Source organism: Chiloscyllium punctatum, chromosome 3 (genome assembly GCF_047496795.1).
Source record: "Chiloscyllium punctatum isolate Juve2018m chromosome 3, sChiPun1.3, whole genome shotgun sequence".
NCBI classification, from domain to species: Eukaryota; Metazoa; Chordata; class Chondrichthyes; order Orectolobiformes; family Hemiscylliidae; genus Chiloscyllium; species Chiloscyllium punctatum.
Window position 1 is genome coordinate 2,869,997 of NC_092741.1, and position 23,287 is coordinate 2,893,283.

Sequence of the window (23,287 nt, forward strand, 5' to 3'; positions counted from 1 at the left end):
GCAATCACAGAGACTTAGCTGAAGGAAGGGCATGATGATCGGCAACTAAATGTTCCAGGATATAGATGTTTCAGACAGGACAGGGAGGGAAGTAAAAGGGAGGGAGGAGTCGCATTGCTGGTCAGGGACGATATCACGGCTGTGCTAAAGGAGGACACGATGGAGATCTTGGGGAGTGAGGCATTATGGGTGGAGCTGAGAAATGTGAAGGGTGCAGTTACATTGTTGGGGCTGTATTACAGGCCTCTCACCAGTGAGGGTGAGGGAGAAGAACAAATAGGTAAACAGATTATGGAAAGGTGTAGAGGCAATAGGGTAGTGGTGATGGGAGATTTTAATTTTCCCAACACTGACTGGGATACACTTAGCGTCAGAGGTCTGGATGGAGTAGAGTTTGTTAGAAACGTCCAGGAGAGTTTTCTAGAACAGTGTGTCAATAGTCCGACGAGGGAAGGGGCCATATTGGACCTGGTACTGGGGAACGAGCCAGACCAGGTGGGAGAAGGTGTGGTGGGGGATTTCGTTGGGAACAGTGACCACAATTCTGTAAGTTTTGGAATACTCGTAGATAAAGAAGAGAGTGGTCCTGAGGGAAGAGTACTAAACTGGGCCAAGGCTAATTATATCAAAATTAGGCAGGACTTGGGAAATGTGGATTCGACACAGCTATTTGAAGGGAAGTCCATATTTGAGATGCGGGAGGCTTTCAAAGATAGGTTAAAGATAGTGCAGGATAGGCATGTCCCTTTGAAGGCAAAGGATAGGAAGGGCAAGATTCATGATCCGTGGATGACAGGAGGAATTGTACGACTAGCCAAGAGGAAAAGGGAAGCATACATAAGGTCCAGGCAGCTAAGAGCAGAACGGGCCCTGGAGGAATATCGGGAGAGTAGGACAAGTCTTAAACAAGGAATCAAGCGGGCTAAAAGGGGTCTTGAAATAACTTTAACAAGCAGACTAAAGGAGAATCCCAAAGCATTTTATTCTTATATAAGAAGCAAGCGGGTAACTAGAGAAAGGATTGGTCCACTAAAGGATAACGAAGGAAGGCTGTGTGTTGAACCTGAGAGAATGGGTGAGACTCTCAATGATTACTTTGCATCAGTGTTCACTGAGGAGAGGGACATGATGAGATAGAAGTTTGATTAGTCTGGATCATGTTGACATAAGTAGGAAAGAGGTGTTGGGTAGGCTAGAGGTTATTAAGGTGGACAAATCCCCAGGACCGGATGGGATCTATTCCAGATTGCTGAGGGAAGCAAGAGAGGAAATAGCTGGGACCTTGACAGATATCTTTGTGACATCCTTAAATACAGGTGAGGTGCCGGAGGACTGGAGGGTTGCTCATGTTGTCCCCCTGTACAAGAAGAGTAGTAGACATATTCCGGGTAACTACAGACCAGTGAGCCTGACATCGGTGGTGGGAAGTTGCTGGAGAAGGTACTGAGGGATAGGATCTATTTATATTTGGAAAAGAATGGGCTTATCAGTGATAGGCAACATGGTTTTGTGTGGGGGAGATCGTGTCGTACCAACTTAATAGAGTTCTTCGAAGAAGTGACCAAGTTGTTAGATGAAGGAAGGGCTGTTGATGTCATATACATGGACTTTAGTAAGGCATTTGAGAAGGTTCCCCATTGTAGTCTAATGGAGAAAGTGAAGTCACATGGTGTGCAGGGTGTTCTAGCTAGGTGGATAAAGAACTGGCTGAGCAACAGGAGACAGAGAGTAGTAGTTGAAGGGAATGTCTCAAAATGGAGAAAGGTGACCAGTGGTGTTCCACAGGGGTCAGTATTGGGGCCACTGTTGTTTGTAATATACATAAATGATCTGGAAGAGGGCACTGTTGGTATAATCAGTAAGTTTGCAGATGACACAAAGATTGGTGGAGTAGCAGAAAGCATAAGGGACTGTCAAAGAATACAGGAGAATATACACAGACTGGAGAGTTGGGCAGAAAAGTGGCAGATGGAGTTCAATCCAGACAAATGTGAGGTGATGCATTTAGGCAAGTCTAATTTTACAGTGAATTATACAATGAATGGAAGAGCCTTGGGAAAAGTTGCTGGGCAGAGAGATCTGGGAGTGCAGATCCACTGTACCCTGAAGGTTGCTGCACAGGTGGATAGAGTGGTCACAAAGGCATATGGTATGCTTGCCTTCACTGGACGGGGTATTGAGTATAAGAGCTGGCAGGTCATGTTAAAATTGTACAAGACATTGGTTCGGCCGCATTTAGAATATTGTGTACAGTTCTGGGTGCCACATTACCAAAAGGATGTGGACGCTTTGGAGAAGGTTTACCAGGATGTTGCCTGGTATGGAAGGTGCTGGATATGAAGAAAGGTCGAGTAGGTTAGGTTTGTGTTCATTAGCAAAAAGCAGATTGAGGGGGGACCTGATTGAGGTTTACAAAATCATGAAGGGTACAGACAGGGTGGATAGAGACAAGCTTTTTCCCCCAGGGTGAGGGATTCAATAACGAGAGGTCACGCTTTCAAGGTGAGAGGTGGAAAGTTTAAGGGGGATACACGCGGCAAGTACTTCACACAGAGGGTGGTGGGTGTCTGGAACGCGTTGCCAGCAGAGGTGGTAGAGGCAGGCACGGTAGATTCATTTAAGATGCATTAGGACAGATGCATGAGAAGGTGGGGAGCAGAGGGATACTGATGGTTAGGAATTGGGCAACAGGTTTAGACAGTACATTTAGATTGGCTCAGGCTTGGAGGGCCAAAGGGCCTGTTCTTGGGTGTAAATTTTCTTTGTTCTTTGTATAAACCAACAATGGCTAATCCAGGAAATTAAGGTGAGCATAACACTAAAAAAAAAGGAGGGAAAAGACAGCGATAACCTGGAAGACTGAGTTAAATTTAGAACCAGGAGACAGTGAGGCCTGCAGATGCTGGAGATCAGAGTCAAGAGTGTGGTGCTGGAAAAGCACAGCAGGTCAGGCAGCATCCGAGGAGCAGGATGAAGAGCTTATGCCCGAAACGTCGATTGTCCAGCTCCTCAGATGCTGCCTGACCTGCTGTGCTTTTCCAGCACCACACTCTTGACTCTAAATTTAGAAACAGGCAAAGGAAATTAAAAATATAATTACGCAGAGAAATTAAAGTATAAAGGAAAACTAGTGAGGAAAAGCAAAAAGGACAACAGCTCCTTTAAATTGTTATGAAGTTGGGGAGAGTAATTGTGGAGTAGGAGGCAGGATGTTCAAAGTTAGTGTTTGTGAAATGCCCTGGGGCAGGGAGAATCATTGCACGGTCCCTTTTAAAGATGGCATTTTTTTCTGTGCTTAGAGATTTAAAATGGATGTCTGTCAGTACACGGAGAGTCCGAACTGGAACATTTTGTATCAAAAGACCAAAGCAGCAGTTTTGACCAAGATACCAGGCTTTTGAATTTAGCCAATCGATTTGAAGCAGGTAATTAGATACCAAAAAACTGGTTAAATTTAAATCTGAAAGTTTTGACAACATAGGACTAATCCCATTTGAAGAATGATTGATGTGTCATCTATAAGGGGACAGTTGGACAGAGCTCTAATGGATGGCAGTTAGGTCTGGGGTCTACTTGTCTCACGTGTGTGTGTGTGTGTGTGTGTGTGTGTGTGTGTGTGTGTGTGTGTGTGAGTGAGAGAGAGAGACAGAGAGAGAGAGACAGAGAGAGAGAGACAGAGAGAGAGAGACAGAGAGAGAGAGACAGAGAGAGAGAGAGAGACAGACAGAGAGACAGAGAGAGAGAGACAGAGAGAGAGAGACAGAGAGAGAGAGAGAGACAGAGAGAGAGAGAGAGACAGAGACAGAGAGAGAGACAGAGACAGAGACAGAGAGAGAGAGAGACAGAGACAGAGAGACAGAGAGAGACAGAGACAGAGAGAGACAGAGACAGAGAGAGACAGAGACAGAGAGAGACAGAGACAGAGAGAGACAGAGAGAGACAGAGAACCATCAAAATGATAACAGTACCAATGATGAAGAAGGCATTCCTGACAGAGAAATCGATGCAGAAGGCACAGAACGTTCCAGAAGACATGTAACCTGGCTATAGTTTCGACAGACTAAACCCTATTTTGTTATATAAGTGGGACTTTTATTTATTGGAACAGCATACCATTAGAATCTCATTTTATTCAGGAATAGTTAGTAGTTAGAAGGGATTTATTGGGTTTACTAATAATTCAGTTGTAATTCACAGTTAGAGATCGATAAATAAATTGCTAGTTGCTGATTTTAAAGTGAGTGTCAGGGATTTACTTTATTTCGAAGTTATACAGTCATAGAGATGTACAGCATGGAAACAGACCCTTCGGTCCAACCCATCCACACTGACCAGATATCCCAACCCAATCTAGTCCCACCTGCCAGCACCCGGCCCATATCCCTCCAAACCCTTCCTGTCCATATACCCATTCGGATGCCTCTTAAATGTTGCAGTTGTACCAGCCTCCACCACATCCTCTGGCAGCTCATTCCATACACGTACCACCCTCTGTGTGAAAAAGTTGCTCCTTAGGTCTCTTTTATATCGTTCCCCTCTCACCCTAAACCTATGCCCTCTAGTTCTGGACTTCCCCACCCCAGGGAAAAGACTTTGTCTATTTATCCTATCCATGCCCCTCATAATTTTGTAAACCTCTATAAGGTCACCCCTCAGCCTCCGACGCTCCAGGGAAAACAGCCCCAGCCTGTTCAGCCTCTCCCTGTAGCTCAGATCCTCCAACCCTGGCAACATCCTTGTAAATCTTTTCTGAACCCTTTCAAGTTTCACAACATCTTTCCGATAGGAAGGAGACCAGAATTGCATGCAATATTCCAACAGTGGCCTAACCAATGTCCTGTACAGCTGCAACATGACCTCCCAAACCCTGTACTCAATACTCTGACCAATAAAGGAAAGCATACCAAACGCCTTCTTCACTATCCTATCTACCTGCGACTCCACTTTCAAGGAGCTATGAACCTGCACTCCAAGGTCTCTTTGTTCAGCAACACTCCCTAGGACCTTACCATTAAGTGCATAAGTCCTGCTAAGATTTGCTTTCCCAAAATGCAGCACCTCACATTTATCTGAATTAAACTCCATCTGCCACTTCTCAGCCCATTGGCCCATCTGGTCCAGATCCTGTTGTAATCTGAGGTAACCCTCTTCGCTGTCCACTACCCCTCCAATTTTGGTGTCATCTGCAAACTTACTAACTGTACCTCTTATGCTCACATCCAAATCATTTGTGTAAATGACAAAAAGTAGAGGGCCCAGCACTGATCCTTGTGGCACTCCACTGGTCACAGGCCTCCAGTCTGAAAAACAACCCTCCACCACCACCCTCTGTCTTCTACCTTTGAGCCAGTTCTGTATCCAAATGGCTAGTTCTCCCTGTATTCCATGAGATCTAACCTTGCTAATCAGTCTCCCATGGGGGACCTTGTCGAACGCCTTACTCAAGTCCATATAGATCACATCTACTGCTCTGCCCTCATCAATCGTCTTTGTTACTTCTTCAAAATACTCAATCAAGTTTGTGAGACATGATTTCCCACGCACAATACCATGTTGACTATCCCGAATCAGTCCTTGCCTTTCCAAATACATGTACACCCTGTCCCTCAGGATTCCCTCCAACAACTTGCCCACCCCTGAGGTCAGGCTCACTGGTCTATAATTCCCTGGCTTGTCTTTATCGCTCTTAAACAGTGTCACCACATTAACCAACCTCCAGTCCTCCGGCACCTCACCTGTCACTATCAATGATACAAACATCTCAGCAAGACGCCCAGCAATCACTTCTCTAGCTTCCCACAGAGTTCTCGGGTACACCTGGTCAGGTCCTGGGGATTTATCCACCTTTAACCGTTTCAAGACATCCAGCACTTCCTCCTCTGTAATCTGGACATTTTGCAAGATGTCACCATCTATTACCCAACAGTCTATATCTTCCATATCCTTTTCCACAGTAAATACTGATGCAAAATACTCATTTAGTATCTCCCCGATTTTCTGCGGCTCCACACAGAGGCCGCCTTGCTGATCTTTGAGGGGCCCTATTCTCTCCCTCGTTACCCTTTTGTCCTTAATATATTTGTAAAACCCCTTTGGATTCTCCTTAATTCTATTTGCCAAAGCTATCTCATGTCCCCTTTTTGCCCTCCTGATTTCCCTCTTAAGTATACTCCTACCTCCTTTATACTCTTTTCAGGATTCACTCGATCTATCCTGTCTGTACCTTACATATGCTTCCTTCTTTTTCTTAACCAAACCCTCAAATTCTTTAGTCATCCAGCATTCCCTATATGTACCAGCCATTCCTTTCATCCTAACAGGAATATACTTTCTCTGGATTCTCATTATCTCACTTCTGAAGGCTCCCCATTTTCCAGCCGTCCCTTTACCCTCCAATTTTCGTGTCATCTGTAAGCTCTTATTGCTTCACGAGGATGATCCCTGGGATGGAGGGACTATCTCATGAACAAAAGTTAGCAATGATCACTGGGTAACAGTTGAACAGAAAGGGATTTGCTCCCTTGTGATTATCCCTGAATGAAGATCGAACTGGTTCCCTTCCTGGATAGAACAAGAGTCCAATTCCTCAGATCCTCACAAATTGTAACACTCCCACTACCTTCCCATGCACTTCCTTCTCCCTCCCCTCCTCGGTACAACGGTCTCTCTGCCTCTCCCTGACCCTCCCTTAATCCCCCCCCCTCAGTACAACCCTCCCTCTGCCTCCCCGACCCTCCCTCCCTCAGAATGAATCTCCCTCCTCCTCTCCCTACCCCAGATGATCCCTCCCCTGACCCTCCCACTCTCCCCGATGCTCCTTCCCCCTGCCCCTCCCCAGGATATTGGGAGATAGAGTGTGATGGAATGATTTAACCGTGGCCCTGGGAACAGGGTGAGTGTCAGTGTGGGGAACACAGAGAGAGACGGAGAGATGGGGAGAGCAGGCTGCTGCACCATACCTGGTAATCTGGTTTGGTGAAATAATCCAGCGAGGAAACATGATCAAGGAAACTGTGGAATTCGGACGGCATGTGCTTCAGGAGCATGCGGTGATCATACTTTTCCTTAATGAGACCAACCTGCTCCTGCAAGAACAGGGAGAGTCATCAGCCACATGGACTAGAGACACAACACAGCACTGAGCCCCCCCGCACAGAGAGAGACACACCCCCACCCCCCCTCGCACAGAGACACACCCCCACCCCCGCTCGCACAGACACACACACCCCCCACCCCCGCTCGCACAGACACACACACCCCCCACCCCCGCTCGCACAGACACACACACCCCCACCCCCCCCTCACACAGACACACACACAACCCCACCCCCCCTCGCACAGACACACACACAACCCCACCCCCCCTCGCACAGACACACACACACTCCCACCCCCGCTCGCACAGACACACACACCCCCACCCCCCCTCGCACAGACACACACACACCCCCACCCCCCCTCGCACAGACACACACACACACCCCCACCCCCCCTCGCACAGACACACACACCCCCACCCCCCCTCGCACAGACACACACCCCCCACCCCCCCTCGCACAGACACACACCCCCCACCCCCCCTCGCACAGACACACACACACCCCCACCCCCCCTCGCACAGACACACACACACACCCCCACCCCCCCTCGCACAGACACACACACACACCCCCACCCCCCCTCGCACAGACACACACACACCCCCACCCCCCCTCGCACAGACACACACACCCCCACCCCCCCTCGCACAGACACACACACCCCCACCCCCCCTCGCACAGACACACACACCCCCACCCCCGCTCGCACAGACACACCCCCACCCCCCCTCGCACAGACACACCCCCACCCCCCCTCACACACACACACACACCCCCACCCCCCCTCGCACAGACACACACACCCCCACCCCCCCTCGCACAGAGACACACACCCCCACACCCCCTCGCACAGACACACACACCCCCACCCCCCCTCGCACAGACACACACACACCCCCACCCCCCCTCGCACAGACACACACACACCCCCACCCCCCCTCGCACAGACACACACACACCCCCACCCCCCCTCACACAGACACACACACACCCCCACCCCTCCTCGCACAGACACACACACCCCCACCCCCCCTCACACAGACACACACACCCCCACCCCCCCTCGCACAGACACACACACACCCCACCCCCCCTCGCACAGACACACACACACCCACCCCCGCTCGCACAGACACACACACCCCCACCCCCGCTCGCACAGACACACCCACACACACCCCCACCCCCCCTCGCACAGACACACACACCCCCACCCCCCCTCACACAGACACACACACACACCCACCCCCGCTCGCACAGACACACCCACACACACACACCCCCGCTCGCACAGACACACACACCCCACCCCCCCTCGCACAGAGACACACACACCCCCAACCCCAACCCCTCACGCACCCATCCTCCTCGCGCACACACACACCTCTGCTCACACACCCACCCTCCTCGCACACAGAGACACACACACACCCAACCCCAACCCCTCACACACCCACCCTCCTCGCACACAGAGACACACACACACCCACCCACCCCCCTCACACAGAGACACACCCAACTCCCTCACACACCCACCCCCGCTCGCATACTCACGCATACCCCCACTCGCACAGAGACACACACAACCAACCCTGCTCGCAGAGACACACACACCCCCATCCCACCTTGTGCGTGCGCACACACACACCCACCACCCCCCTCACACAGAGACACACCTAACTCCCTCACACACCCACCCCCGCTCGCATACTCACACACACGCACACCCCCACGAGCACGGAGACACACACACACACCTAACCCTGCTCACAGAGACACCCCCCTCCCGTGGTTTAAAATGTGCTGTTATTGGGACAGCAACGAGTGTAAAGTGTGTAAGGTGACTAACTGAGCCCAGATATTGCTGGTTTGGGATTAACATCCGTTGTTCCCTGATTTGGGAATCACAGAGAGCATCACTGGAGAATATCCAACAGCACAGGCAGGGACAGCACGATGGAGAACCTGAGCAAACCAGCAGGGAGTTAAAGACCTGACTGAAGGCTGAGAGAGCAGAGCAGCAGCACTTATATCGGAGCTTTCTGACAGGTCATGGCTGAAGCAAATTGGACCCACCATTGCTTTGAAAAAAAGCAGCAAGGTTCAGGAACCCAGTGCCTGAGAACGGGAGGTCACAAATGTTAAGGTGACTTTCAAGAGGGACGAGATCATTACTGAGAGAGACCGTGCCAGGCGATGGGCGAAGGACATGTGAGTGAGACAAGTGAGACTGCTCCTTCACAGAGAGGTAGCACAACAGCCCAACTCAGAGCTTGGACCAGTCTGTGATCCCTGGCACATGCCCCTTGGTTGGCACCCTGCCCCCCACCCCACCTTTGCCAGGTTACCTTGTCTGATTGGGGTGGTACAAACCTTGTCCTTGATTTTTCTCCAGGGTAGCTGACCCACTGCAAACTCCACCAACATGTAGAAGAGTGACCAGAGATCGTCGTGACGACCCATCTCCTGGAGATTGAGAACGTGACAATTAATTCCCCTCAGTCCGTGTGATCAGCCTTACTCTCTCTCTCTCCCTCTCTTGTTTATGAGAGTCATGTAGCACATAAACAGACCCTTTGGTCTAACTCGTCCATGCCGGCCAGGTTTCCTGCACTGAATTAGTCCCATTTATAATGTTGTAATTGTACCAGCCTCCACCATTTCCTCTGGCAGCTCATTCCATACATGCACCACCCTCTGTGGGAAAGAGTTGCCCCTTGGGTCCCTTTTAAATCTTTTCCCTCTCACCTTTAGCCTATGCCCTCTAGTTCTGGACTCCCCCACCCTGGGGATAAGGTTTTGACTTTACCCTCTCCACGCCCGTTATGATTTTACAAACCTCGAGAAGGCCACCCATCAGTCTCCAACGCTCCAGCCCCAGCCTATTCCTGTCGATCAAACCCTCCAGTCTCTTTGCTGAACCCTTTTCAGTTTAATACCATCCTTCCTGTAGCAGGGGGACCAGAACTGTACGCTGTACCCTGAATGGTGTGCTGTACAGCTCGAACATGCAGTCTCAACTCCTGTACTCAGTGCTCCGCCCTACAAAGGCAACTGGGCCATCACCTACCTCTCCACCCTGTCTATCCACAACACCACTTTCACAGAACTGTGTACCTGCACCCCTGGCTCTCTCCATTCAACAGCCCCCACCCCTGGGCCAATAGACAATAGGTGCAGGAGTAGGCCATTCGGCCCTTCAAGCCAGCACCACCATTCATTATGATCATGGCTGATCATCCTCAATCAGTATCCTGTTCCTGCCTTATCCCTATAACCCTTGATTCCACTATCCTTAAGAGCTCTATCCATCTCTTTCTTGAAAGTACCCAGAGACTTGGCCTCCACTGCCTTCTGGGGCAGAGCATTGTACACAGCCACCACTCTCTGGGTGAAGACGTTTCTCCTCAACTCTGTTCTAAGTGGCCTAGCCCATAGTTTTAAGCTGTGTCCTCTGGTTCGGGACTCACCCATCAGCGGAAACATGTTTCCTGCCTCCACAGTGTCCAATCCTTTAATAATCTTATATGTCTCAATCAGTTCCACTCTAAGGCTTCTAAACACAAGGGTATACAAGCCCAGTCGCTCCAGTCTTTCAGTGTAAGGTAGTCCCGCCATTCCAGGAATTGACCTCGTGAACCTACGCTGCACTCCCTCAATAGCCACAATGTCTTTCCTCAAATTTGGAGACCAGAACTGCACACAGTACTCCAGGTGTGGTCTCCCCAGGGCCCTGTACAGCTGCAGAAGAACCTCTTTGCTTCTATACTCAATTCCTCTTGTTATGAAGGCCAGCATGCTATTAGCCTTCTTCACTACCTGCTGTACCTGAATGCTTACCTTCATTGACTGGTGTACAAGAACACCCAGATCTCTCTGTACTGCCCCTTTACCTAACTTGATTCTATTTAGGTAGTTAATCTGCCTTCCTGTTCTTGCCACCAAAGTGGATAACCATACATTTATCCACATTAAACTGCATGTGCCATGCATCTGACCACTCACCTAACTTGTCCAGGTCACCCTGTAATCTCCTAACATCCTCCTCACATTTCACCCTGCCACCCAGCTTAGTATCATCAGCAAATTTGCTAATGTTATTACTTCTACCATCTTCTATATCATGAATATATATTGTAAAAAGCTGTGGTCCCAGCACTGATCCCTGTGGTACCCCACTGGTCACTGCCTGCCATTCTGAAATGGAGCTGTTTATCACTCCTCTTTGTCTCCTGTCAGCCAACCAACCTTCAATCCAAGTTAGTACTTTGCCCCCAATACCATGCGCCCTAATTTTGCTCACTAACCTCCGATGTGGGACTTTATCAAAAGGTTTCTGAAAGTCCAGGTACACTACATTTACTGGATCTCCCTTGTCCATCTTCAGAGTTACATCCTCAAAAAATTCCAGAAGATTAGTCAAACATAATTTCCCCTTCATAAATCCATGCTGACTCTGACCTATCCTGTTACTACTATCCAAATAACCCTAACCCTATCGTAATTTCATCCTTTATAATAGACTCCAGCATTTTTCCTACCACTGAGGTCAGACTAACTGGTCTATAATTTCCTGCTTTCTCTCTTGCTCCTTTCTTAAAAAGTGGTGCAACATTAGCCACCCTCCAATCTGCAGGAACTGATCCTAAATCTATCGAACTCTGGAAAATAATCATCAACGCTTCCACGATTTCTCGAGCCACCTCCTTCAGTACCCTGGGATGTAGACCATCAGATGGAAAATTATAGGCCAATTAGCCTAACCTCGGTTGTTGGTAAAATTCTCGAATCCATCATTAAGGATGAGGTTTCTAAATTCTTAGAAGAGCAGAGTCTGATTAGAACAAGTCAACATGGATTTAGTAAGGGGAGGTCATGCCTGACAAACCTGTTGGAATTCTTTGAAGAGGTGACAAGTAGGTTAGACCAGGGAAACCCAGTGGATGTGGTCTATCTAGACTTCCAAAAGGCCTTTGATAAGGTGCCACACGGGAGGCTGCTGAGCAAGGTGAGGGCCCATGGTGTTCGAGGTGAGCTACTGGTATGGATTGAGGATTGGCTGTCTGACAGAAGGCAGAGAGTTGGGATAAAAGGTTCTTTTTCGGAATGGCAGCCGGTGACGAGCAGTGTCCCACAGGGTTCAGTGTTGGGGCCACAGCTGTTCACATTATATATTAATGATCTGGATGAAGGGACTGGGGGCATTCTAGCGAAGTTTGCCGATGATACGAAGATACGTGGACAGGCAGGTAGTACGGAGGAAGTGGGGAGGCTGCAGAAGGATCTAGACAGTTTGGGAGAGTGGTCCAGGAAATGGCTGATGGAATTCAACGTGAACAAATGCGAGGTCTTGCACTTTGGCAAAAAGAATAAAAGCACAGACTACTTTCTAAACGGTGAGAAAATTCGTAAAGCCAAAGTACAAAGGGATCTGGGAGTGCTAGTGGAGAATTCTCTAAAGGTAAACATGCAGGTTGAGTCCGTGATTAAGAAAGCGAATGCAATGTTGTCTCTTATCTCAAGAGGGTTGGAATATAAAAGCAGAGATGTACTACTAAGACTTTATAAAGCTCTGGTTAGGCCCCATTTGGACTACTGTGTCCAGTTTTGGTCCCCACACCTCAGGAAGGACATACTGGCACTGGAACGTGTCCAGCGGAGATTCACACGGATGATCCCTGGAATGACAGGCCTAACATATGAGGAACGGCTGAGGATCCTGGGATTGTATTCATTGGAGTTTAGAAGATTAAGGGGAGACTTAATAGAGACGTACAAGATAATACATGGCTTGGAAAGGGTGGACGCTAGGAAATTGTTTCCGTTAGGTGAGGAGAGTAGGACCCGTGGACACAGCCTTAGAATTAGAGGGGGTAAATTCAGAACAGAAATGCGGAGACATGTCTTCAGTCAGAGTGTGGTGGGCCTGTGCAATTCATTGCCACAGAGTGCAGTGGAGGCCGGGACGCTAAATGTCTTCAAGGCAGAGATTGATAGATTCTTGTTGTCTCGAGGAATTAAGGGCTACGGGGAAAATGCGGGTAAGTGGAGTTGAAGTGCCCAGCAGCCATGATTGAATGGCGGAGTGGACTCGATGGGCCGAATGGCCTTGCTTCCACTCCTATGTCTTATGGTCTTAGACCCTGGGGACTTATCAACTTTCAGACCTAACAGTCTCTCCAACACCAATTCCCTTAATATAAATTCCCTTAAGTTCAGGTCCTTCAGCCACTGTTACCTCAGGGAGATTGCTTGTGTCTTTCCCAGTGAACACAGATCTGAAGTACCAATTCAATTCTTCTGCCATTTCTTTGTTCCCTGTAATCTCTTCCCCTGTTTCTGTCTTCAAGGGCCCAATTTTAGTCTTAACCATTTTTTTCCCTTTCACACACCTAAAAAAGCTTTTACTATCCTCCTTTATATTATTGGCCAGTTTACCTTCGTACCTCATTTTTCTCTGCGTATTTCCTTCTTAGTAATCCTCTGTTGTTCTTTAAAAGCTTCCCAGTCCTCTGTTTTCCCACTTATGTTATACTTTTTCTCTTTTAACTTTATATGTTTCTTAACTTCCCTCGTCAGCCACGGCCACCCATGCCTCCTCCCAGGATCTTTCTTCCTTTTTGGAATGAACTGATCCTGCATCTTCTGGATTATACCCAGAAATACCTGCCATTGTTGTTCCACTGTCATCCCTGCTAAGGTATTGCACCATTGAACTTTGGCCAGCTCCTCCCTCATAGTTCCATAGTTCCCTTTATGCAACTCAAATATTGTCACTTCTGATTCTACCCTCTCCTTTCAAACTGCAGATTGAAGCTTATTGTATTGTGGTCACTATCTCCTAATGGCTCCTTCACTTCGAGGTCCCTGATCAAACCCGGTTCGTTGCATAACACCAGATCCAGAATTGCCTTCTCCCTGGTAGGCTCCAGCACCAGCTGTTCTAAGGATCCATCTCGGAGGCACTCCACAAACTCCCTTTTTTGGGGTCCAATGCCATCCTGATTCTCCCAGTCTACCTGCATGTTGAAATCCCCCATAACAACTGTAGTAACATCTTTGCGATAGGCCAATTTCAGCTCCAGATTCAACTTACACACAACATCCAGACTACTGTTTGGGGGCCTGTAGATAACTCCCATGAGGGTCCTCCTACCCTTAGAATTTCTCAGCTCTATCCACACTGACTCTACATTCCCTGATTCTAGGTCCCCCTAGCACACCACAGCTCACCTTCTCAAAAAACTCAATGAGGTTTGTGAGACACGACCTGCTCTTGCTGAAACCATGTTGACTATCTCCAATCAAATTGTTGCTTGCGAGATGATTATGAATCTTATCTCTTATAATCCTTTCCAAAACCTTTCCTACAACAGAAATAAGGCTCACTGGTCTATAATTACCTGGGTCATCTCTACTGCCCTTCTTGAACAAGGGCACAACATTTGCAATCCTCCAGTCCTCAGGTACTAAACCTGTAGACAATGACGACTCAAAGATCAAGGCCAAAGGCTCTGCTATCCTCTCCCTAATTTCCCACAGAATCCGTGGATAACTTCCATCTGGCCCAGGGGACTTGTCTACTTTCACTCCTTCCTGAATTGCTAACACCTCCTCCTTACTAACCTCGACCCTTTCTAGTCTCATATCTCGTGTATCATTCTTCTCGTCGACAATATTCTCCTTTTCCTGAGTGAACATCATTTAGCACCTCTCCGATCTCCACAGGGTCCACACTCAACTTCCCACTTCTGTCTTTGACCCTATTCCTACCCTAATCATCCTTTTATTCCTCACATACCCATAGAAAACTTTAGGGTTCTCCTTTATTCTATTTGCTGAAGACTGCTCGTGTCCTCTCTTTGCTCTTCTTAACTCTCTCTTTAAATCCTTCCGAGCTGATCTGTAATTCTCCATCGTCCCATCTGTACCATCTTGTCTCATCGTCACATAAACCTCCTTCTTCCGCGTTACTAGAGAGACAATTCCTTTCGTAAACCATGGTTCCCTTACCTTCTCACTCCCTCCCTGCCTGACAGGGACATACCTATCAAGGACACGCACTATCTGTTCCCTAAACCAGCTCCACATTCCCATTGTCTGTATCTCCATCCTATCCATCCTAATTCCTGCCTAGTCACATTATAATTGCCCTTTGCCCCATTGATAACTCCTGACCTGTGGCATGTACCTATCCCCTTCCATCGCTAAACTAAACGTAACTGAATTATGGTCACTCTCTCCAAAGTGCTCACCTACAACTAAATCAAACACCTGGCCTGGTTCATTACCAAACACCAGACCCAGTGTGCCCTCCCCTCTCGTCGGCCCTTCGACATACTGTGTCAGAAAACCCTCCTGTACACATTGGACAAAAACTGATCCACCCGACGTACTAGAGTTATCGCATTTCCAGTCAATGTTGGGGAAGTTAAAGACCCCCACCCTGTTCCTTTCACTCCTACCCAGAATCGATTTGCCGATCCTCTCCTCCACCTCCCTGGAACTCTGCGGAGGCCTATAAAAACTCCCAGCAGTGTAACCTCTCCTCTCCTGTTTTGAACCTCAACCCACACTACCTCAGTAGACGAGTCCTTGTCAAAAGTTCTCTCAGCCACCGTTATACTATCCTTGACTAACAAGGCCACACCTCCCCCTCTTTTACCACCTTGCCTGTTTTTAATGAAAGATCTAAACCCTGGAACCTGCAACATCCTGCTCTCCCACCTTTGGGCAACATCCCACATATTGGAGTCTGGATTGTGGTTCTGCAAATGATGGCCAGTGATCTCTACACCAAACCCTGTGGGCTCCTACATCCCACCTACACTTGTCTAAGGAACTACCTTTAATTTCTTGTCTGCACATTGTTGCTTTGGGGACTCCTACATGACTTCAACTCCCATTCTAACTTCCGGCTCCATTAACACTCCCACCCGTCACCAGGAAAAGCATGAACATACAGTCCCTTACTCGGTTTTTGTGAGCATTGACAGATGCGTAGCGAACGGTTCCTCGGAATCCAGCGACTGCCCGAGGCTGCAACAAAGGCAAGACAAAGGTCACATGTGAGATTCCGCACATCAGACAGTGCCAAGGCTTACAGCACTGGGCTTCCCCAGGAAAATCCCAGATACCCCTGGGAATCTCCCCTGGGAATCTCCCAGACAGGCCTGGGAATCTCCCCAGGAATCTCCCAGACAGGCCTGGGAATCTCCCCAGGAATCTCCCAAACAGCCTGGGAATCTCCCCGGGAATCTCCCAGACAGGCCCAGGAATCTCCCCTGGAAAACTCCCAGACAAGTCCAGGAATCTCCTGTGGGAATCTCCCAGACAAGCCTGGGAATCTCCTGTGGGAATCTCCCAGACAAGCCTGGGAATGTCCCAGACAGGCCCAGGAATCTCCTGTTGGAATCTCCCGGACGGGCCCGGGAGTCTCCTGTGGGAATCTCCCAGACAGGCCCAGGAATCTCCTGTGGGAATCTCCCAGACAAGCCTGGGAATCTCCCCGGGAAATCTCCCAGACAAACCCAGGAAGCTCCTGTGGGAATCTCCCAGACAAGCCCGGGAATCTCCTGTGGGAATCTCCCGGAAGGGCCCGGGAATCTCCCTGTGATGAGGTCCCAAATCCAGTGAGCTGCTCACCTGAACCCCAGCGGTGCCCCCTGGTATGTGTCACAGGTCAGCGATGGAGCTAATCGGGAGCTGGTGCTTAGCTGAAGATTCATATTCTCATCATCTCACTGAATGTCATCTCAGGGCTTCACCACATGATCAAAACAAAGGGAGACAGTGACAAAATAAACTCATCAAAGCAAAGGAAATGAAACTGAAAGATTGGGATCGAGTTCGGTCATTGAGCTTTCAGAGCTCACCATTACTGATTCACACTGAAACGATTCCAGAACCTTCTCTGCTCACAGAAGCACAGGCTAACTCCCTGAAGATCTCACACACCCCAGACCACACCACTGCCCGGAACCTGACCCCAGGGACATCCCCCGAATGCGGACACCGGGGACAACCCCTGAACCCTGACCCCGGGATTAACCCCCGAACACAGACCCTGGGGTTAATCCCCCCCCCCCCAAATCTCGACTCAAGATTACCCATCCGAGCCGTGACCTTGGAGAAATGACCCCCCCCCCCACCGAACTCCAGTGCAACACTCCATGGGGAAACACCCCCCTCCCAACCCCAACCCGGGATTACTCCCTGAACCCGGAATTACCTCCACCCCAAAACCCCGACCCCGGAATTACCCCCTGAACCCTGACCCTGGAGAAGCACCCTCCCCACAAAATCTGGCCTTGGGATTAACACCCGAACCCTGAATCCAGGGACACCACCCCCACCCCCACCCCCACCACCTCACCGGAACCCCCAACCCCGGGGACACCCCTTGAACCTTGATCCATGGGAAACCCCTGAACCCTGACCCCTCACCCCAGGATTTCTCCCTGAACCCTGACCCCAGTCTGAACCCTGAGCCTGGTCTCCCAGGCTGAACCCAGATTGTAGGGTACCCCAACCCCTGCCCACCTGATGGTACTGGCCTGAGGGGAACCACTCTCTCCAGCTGACAGTGTGCTGGAAGGCAGGTCCTGCTGTGGTTCAGAGAGGGCTCTGTCCAGTAAAACTGACTGAACCGATGAAAAGCACTGCTGCTGCTGAAACACTCCCACAGTGCTTTCACATTGCACAACCATGGGAACATGCAGGGGACAGGAGATCGGATCATCAAACAAAGGCATCAGGATGGAACACAAGAATGAACAATCCAAAAGAAACTGCAAAACAAAAACAACAAATAAGCAACTGAATCCAAACAGAAAAGAAAACCAGCCTGAGAGACCATGTTGCACTAACTGGACTGGACTGTACCAGAGAAATCTTCACCATTTTACACACGAGCTTAACCTCCAGAACTTCCCAAACCACAGACACACACTGTTTTCCAGTGCGGCGACAGTGTGGCGCTCCCTCGGCACTGACCCTCTGACAGTGTGGCACTCCCTCAGCACTGGCCCTGTGACAGTGTGGCACTCCCTCGGCACTGGCCCTCCGACAGTGTGGCACTCCCTCGGCACTGGCCCTCCGACAGTGTGGCACTCCCTCGGCACTGGCCCAGTGACAGTGTGGCGCTCCCTCAGCACCGACACACCGACAGTGTGGCACTCCCTCGGCACTGGCCCTCTGACAGTGTGGCGCTCCCTCGGCACTGGCCCTCCGACAGTGTGGCACTCCCTCGGCACTGGCCCAGTGACAGTGTGGCGCTCCCTCAGCACCGACACACCGACAGTGTGGCACTCCCTCGGCACTGGCCCTGTGACAGTGTGGCACTCCCTCGGCACTGGCCCTGTGACAGTGTGGCGCTCCCTCAGCACCGACACACCGACAGTGTGGCACTCCCTCGGCACTGGCCCTGTGGCAGTGTGGCGCTCCCTCAGCACCGACACACCGACAGCGTGGCACTCCCTCGGCACTGACCCTGCGACAGTGTGGCGCTCCCTCGGCACTGGCCCTGTGACAGTGTGGCGCTCCCTCAGCACCGACACACCGACAGTGTGGCACTCCCTCGGCACTGACCCTGCGACAGTGTGGCGCTCCCTCGGCACTGGCCCTGTGACAGTGTGGCGCTCCCTCGGCACCGACACACCGACAGTGTGGCGCTCCCTCGGCACTGGCCCTGTGACAGTGTGGCGCTCCCTCGGCACCGACACACCGACAGTGTGGCGCTCCCTCGGCACTGGCCCTGTGACAGTGTGGCGCTCCCTCGGCACCGACACACCGACAGTGTGGCACTCCCTCGGCACTGGCCCTGTGACAGTGTGGTACTGGCCCTGTGGCAGTGTGGCACTCCCTCGGCACTGACCCTGTGACAGTGTGGCACTCCCTCGGCACTGACCCTGTGACAGTGCGGCACTCCCTCGGCACTGACCCTGTGACAGTGCGGCACTCCCTCGGCACTGACCCTGTGACAGTGCGGCACTCCCTCGGCACTGACACTGTGACAGTGCGGCACTCCCTCGGCACTGACACTGTGACAGTGCGGCACTCCCTCGGCACTGACACTGTGACAGTGCGGCACTCCCTCGGCACTGACACTGTGACAGTGCGGCACTCCCTCGGCACTGACACTGTGACAGTGCGGCACTCCCTCGGCACTGACACTGTGACAGTGCGGCACTCCCTCGGCACTGACACTGTGACAGTGCGGCACTCCCTCGGCACTGACACTGTGACAGTGCGGCACTCCCTCGGCACTGACACTGTGACAGTGCGGCACTCCCTCGGCACTGACACTGTGACAGTGCGGCACTCCCTCGGCACAGGCCCTCTGGTAAAATGGAGAAATTGGGATGAAAATAGTGCAGTGATTGAGTTGGTGGCTGTAATGTCACTGTTGAGCATTCTTAGCCAGACGAATATACCGGGACCCAGACGGACGTCAGACTAATATACCGGGACCCAGACGGTCATGAGACTAATATACCGGGACCCAGACGGACGTCAGACTAATATACCGGGACCCAGACGGACATCAGACTAATATACCGGGACCCAGACGGACATCAGACTAATATACCGGGACCCAGACGGTCATGAGACTAATATACCGGGACCCAGACGGACGTCAGACTAATATACCAGGACCCAGACGGACGTCAGACTAATATACCGGGACCCAGACACTACGTCAGACTAATATACCAGGACCCAGACGGACGTCAGACTAATATACCGGGACCCAGACGGTCGTCAGACTAATATACCGGGACCCAGACGGTCATGAGACTAATATACCGGGACCCAGACGGACGTCAGACTAATATACCGGGACCCAGACGGACGTCAGACTAATATACCGGGACCCAGACACTACGTCAGACTAATATACCGGGACCCAGACACTACGTCAGACTAATATACCGGGACCCAGACGGTCATGAGACTAATATACCGGGACCCAGACGGACGTCAGACTAATATACCGGGACCCAGACACTACGTCAGACTAATATACCGGGACCCAGACGGACGTCAGACTAATATACCGGGGCCCAGACACTACATCAGACTAATATACCGGGACCCAGACGGACATCAGACTAATATACCGGGACCCAGACGGACGTCAGACTAATATACCGGGACCCAGACGGACGTCAGACTAATATACCGGGACCCAGACACTACGTCAGACTAATATACCGGGACCCAGACGGACGTCAGACTAATATACCAGGACCCAGACACTACGTCAGACTAATATACCGGGACCCAGACGGACGTCAGACTAATATACCGGGACCCAGACGGACATCAGACTAACATACCGGGACCCAGACACGATGTCAGACTAATATACCGGGACCCAGACGGACGTCAGACTAACATACCGGGACCCAGACACTACGTCAGACTAATATACTGGGACCCAGACACTACGTCAGACTAATATACCGGGACCCAGACGGACGTCAGACTAATATACCGGGACCCAGACACGACATCAGACTAATATACCGGGACCCAGACACGACATCAGACTAATATACCGGGACCCAGACGGACGTCAGACTAATATACTGGGACCCAGACACGACGTCAGACTAATATACCGGGACCCAGACGGACGTCAGACTAATATACTGGGACCCAGACACGACGTCAGACTAATATACGGGACCCAGACGGACGTCAGACTAATATACTGGGACCCAGACACGACGTCAGACTAATATACCGGGACCCAGACGGACGTCAGACTAATATACTGGGACCCAGACGGACATCAGATTAAGTGCGGAGCAGTCAAGAGCAGCAGACTCCACAAGATGAGGTTTGTCATTCTGATCAGGAGAGCTCCCTTGAGATACAGTCCCACACACACACACACACACACACACACACAGACTCTCCCTGGGGGGACAGTCCCACACACACACTGACTCTCCCTGGGGGACAGTCCCACACACACACTGACTCTCCCTGGGGGACAGTCCCACACACACCGTCTCTCCCTGTGGGACAGTCCCACACACACACACTGACTCTCCCTGGGGGACAGTCCCACACACACCGTCTCTCCCTGTGGGACAGTCCCACACACACACACTGACTCTCCCTGGGGGACAGTCCCACACACACACTGACTCTCACTGGGGGGACAGTCCCACATACACACAGACTCTCCCTGGGGGACAGTCCCACACACACACACTGACTCTCCTGGGGGACAGTCCCACATACACACACTGACTCTCCCTGGGGGGGGGGGGAACAGTCCCACACACACACTGACTCTCCATGGGGGACAGTCCCACACACACACACTGACTCTCCTGGGGGACAGTCCCACACACACTTACTCTCCCTGGGGGACAGTCCCACACACACACTGACTCTCCCTGGGGGACAGTCCCACACACACTGACTCTCCCTGGGGGACAGTCCCACACACACACTGACTCTCCCTGGGGGGGGACAGTCCCACACACACACTGACTCTCCCTGGGGGGGACAGTCCCACACACACACTGACTCTCCCTGGGGGACAGTCCCACACACACACACTGACTCTCCCTGGGGGACAGTCCCACACACACACACTGACTCTCCCTGGGGGACAGTCCCACATACACACACTGACTCTCCCTGGGGGGACAGTCCACACACACACACACTGACTCTCCCTGGGGGACAGTCCCACACACACACACTGACTCTCCCTGGGGGGACAGACCCCCCACACACACACTGACTCTCACTGGGGGACAGTCCACACACACACACTGACTCTCCCTGGGGGGACAGTCCCACACACACACACTGACTCTCCCTGGGGGACAGTCCCACACACACACTGACTCTCCCTGGGGGGAGAGTCCCACACACACACACTGACTCTCATTGGGGGGACATCCCACACACACACACTGACTCTCCCTGGGGGGACAGTCCCACACACACACACTGACTCTCCCTGGGGGACAGTCCCACACACACACACTGACTCTCCTGGGGGACAGTCCCACATACACACACTGACTCTCCCTGGGGGGCGGGACAGTCCCACACACACACACTGACTCTCACTGCGGGACAGTCCCACACACACACACACTGACTCTCCTGGGGACAGTCCCACACACACACACACTGACTCTCCCTGGGGGACAGTCCCACACACACACACACTGACTCTCCCTGGGGGGCGGGACAGTCCCACACACACACACTGACTCTCCCTAGGAAACAGTCCCACACACACACACACTGACTCTCACTGCGGGACAGTCCCACACACACACACACTGACTCTCCCTGGGGGACAGTCCCACACACACACACACTGACTCTCTGGGGGACAGTCCCACCACACACACTGACTCTCCCTGGGGGGGGGGGACAGTCCCACACACACACTGACTCTCACTGGGGGACAGTCCCACACACACACTGACTCTCCCTAGGGGACAGTCCCACACACACACTGACTCTCCCTGGGGGACAGTCCCACACACACACACTGACTCTCCCTGGGGGGGGGGGGGGGGGGGGGGGACAGTCCCACACACATACACTGACTCTCACTGGGGGGACAGTCCCACACACACACACACTGACTCTCATTGGGGACAGTCCCACACCCACACACTGACTCTCACTGGGGGACAGTCCCACACCCACACACTGACTCTCCCTGGGGGACAGTCCCACACACACACACTGACTCTCACTGGGGGGACAGTCCCACACCCACACACTGACTCTCCCTGGGGGACAGTCCCACATACACACACTGACTCTCCCTGGGGGGGGGGGGGACAGTCCCACACACACACACTGACTCTCCCTGGGGGACAGTCCCACATACACACACTGACTCTCACTGGGGGGGGGGGGGACAGTCCCACACACACACACTGACTCTCCCTGGGGGACAGTCCCACACACACTGACCCTCCTGGGGACAGCCAGGTGTGTGTGGGAGTGTGTGCCGAGGGTTTACTTACCGGTCGGACCTCTCCATTCGTGTTGGTGTACTGTCGTGCTAGACCAAAGTCCAACATGTAGCACTTTCGGTAGGTGGATGGTAAACGTCCCATTGCAAAGTTGGACTGCAGCAGGGGGTTTGTGGGAAGGTGTCAGTGGTAAAGAGACAGAGAGAGAGAGAGAGA

The 23,287-nt window shown here is 51.5% G+C and overlaps 1 protein-coding gene across 1 annotated transcript in view; it reads right to left on the bottom strand.

Annotated features, from left to right (window-relative positions):
- The window catches only part of LOC140453828 (tau-tubulin kinase 1-like), a 121,643-nt gene that overhangs the window by 92,251 nt on the left and 6,105 nt on the right, over positions 1 to 23,287 (bottom strand). The window contains 4 exon segments of the mRNA XM_072548714.1: positions 6,960 to 7,085; positions 9,474 to 9,566; positions 16,074 to 16,139; positions 23,123 to 23,227. Of these exon segments, the coding sequence (XP_072404815.1) occupies positions 6,960 to 7,085; positions 9,474 to 9,566; positions 16,074 to 16,139; positions 23,123 to 23,227 (390 nt within the window).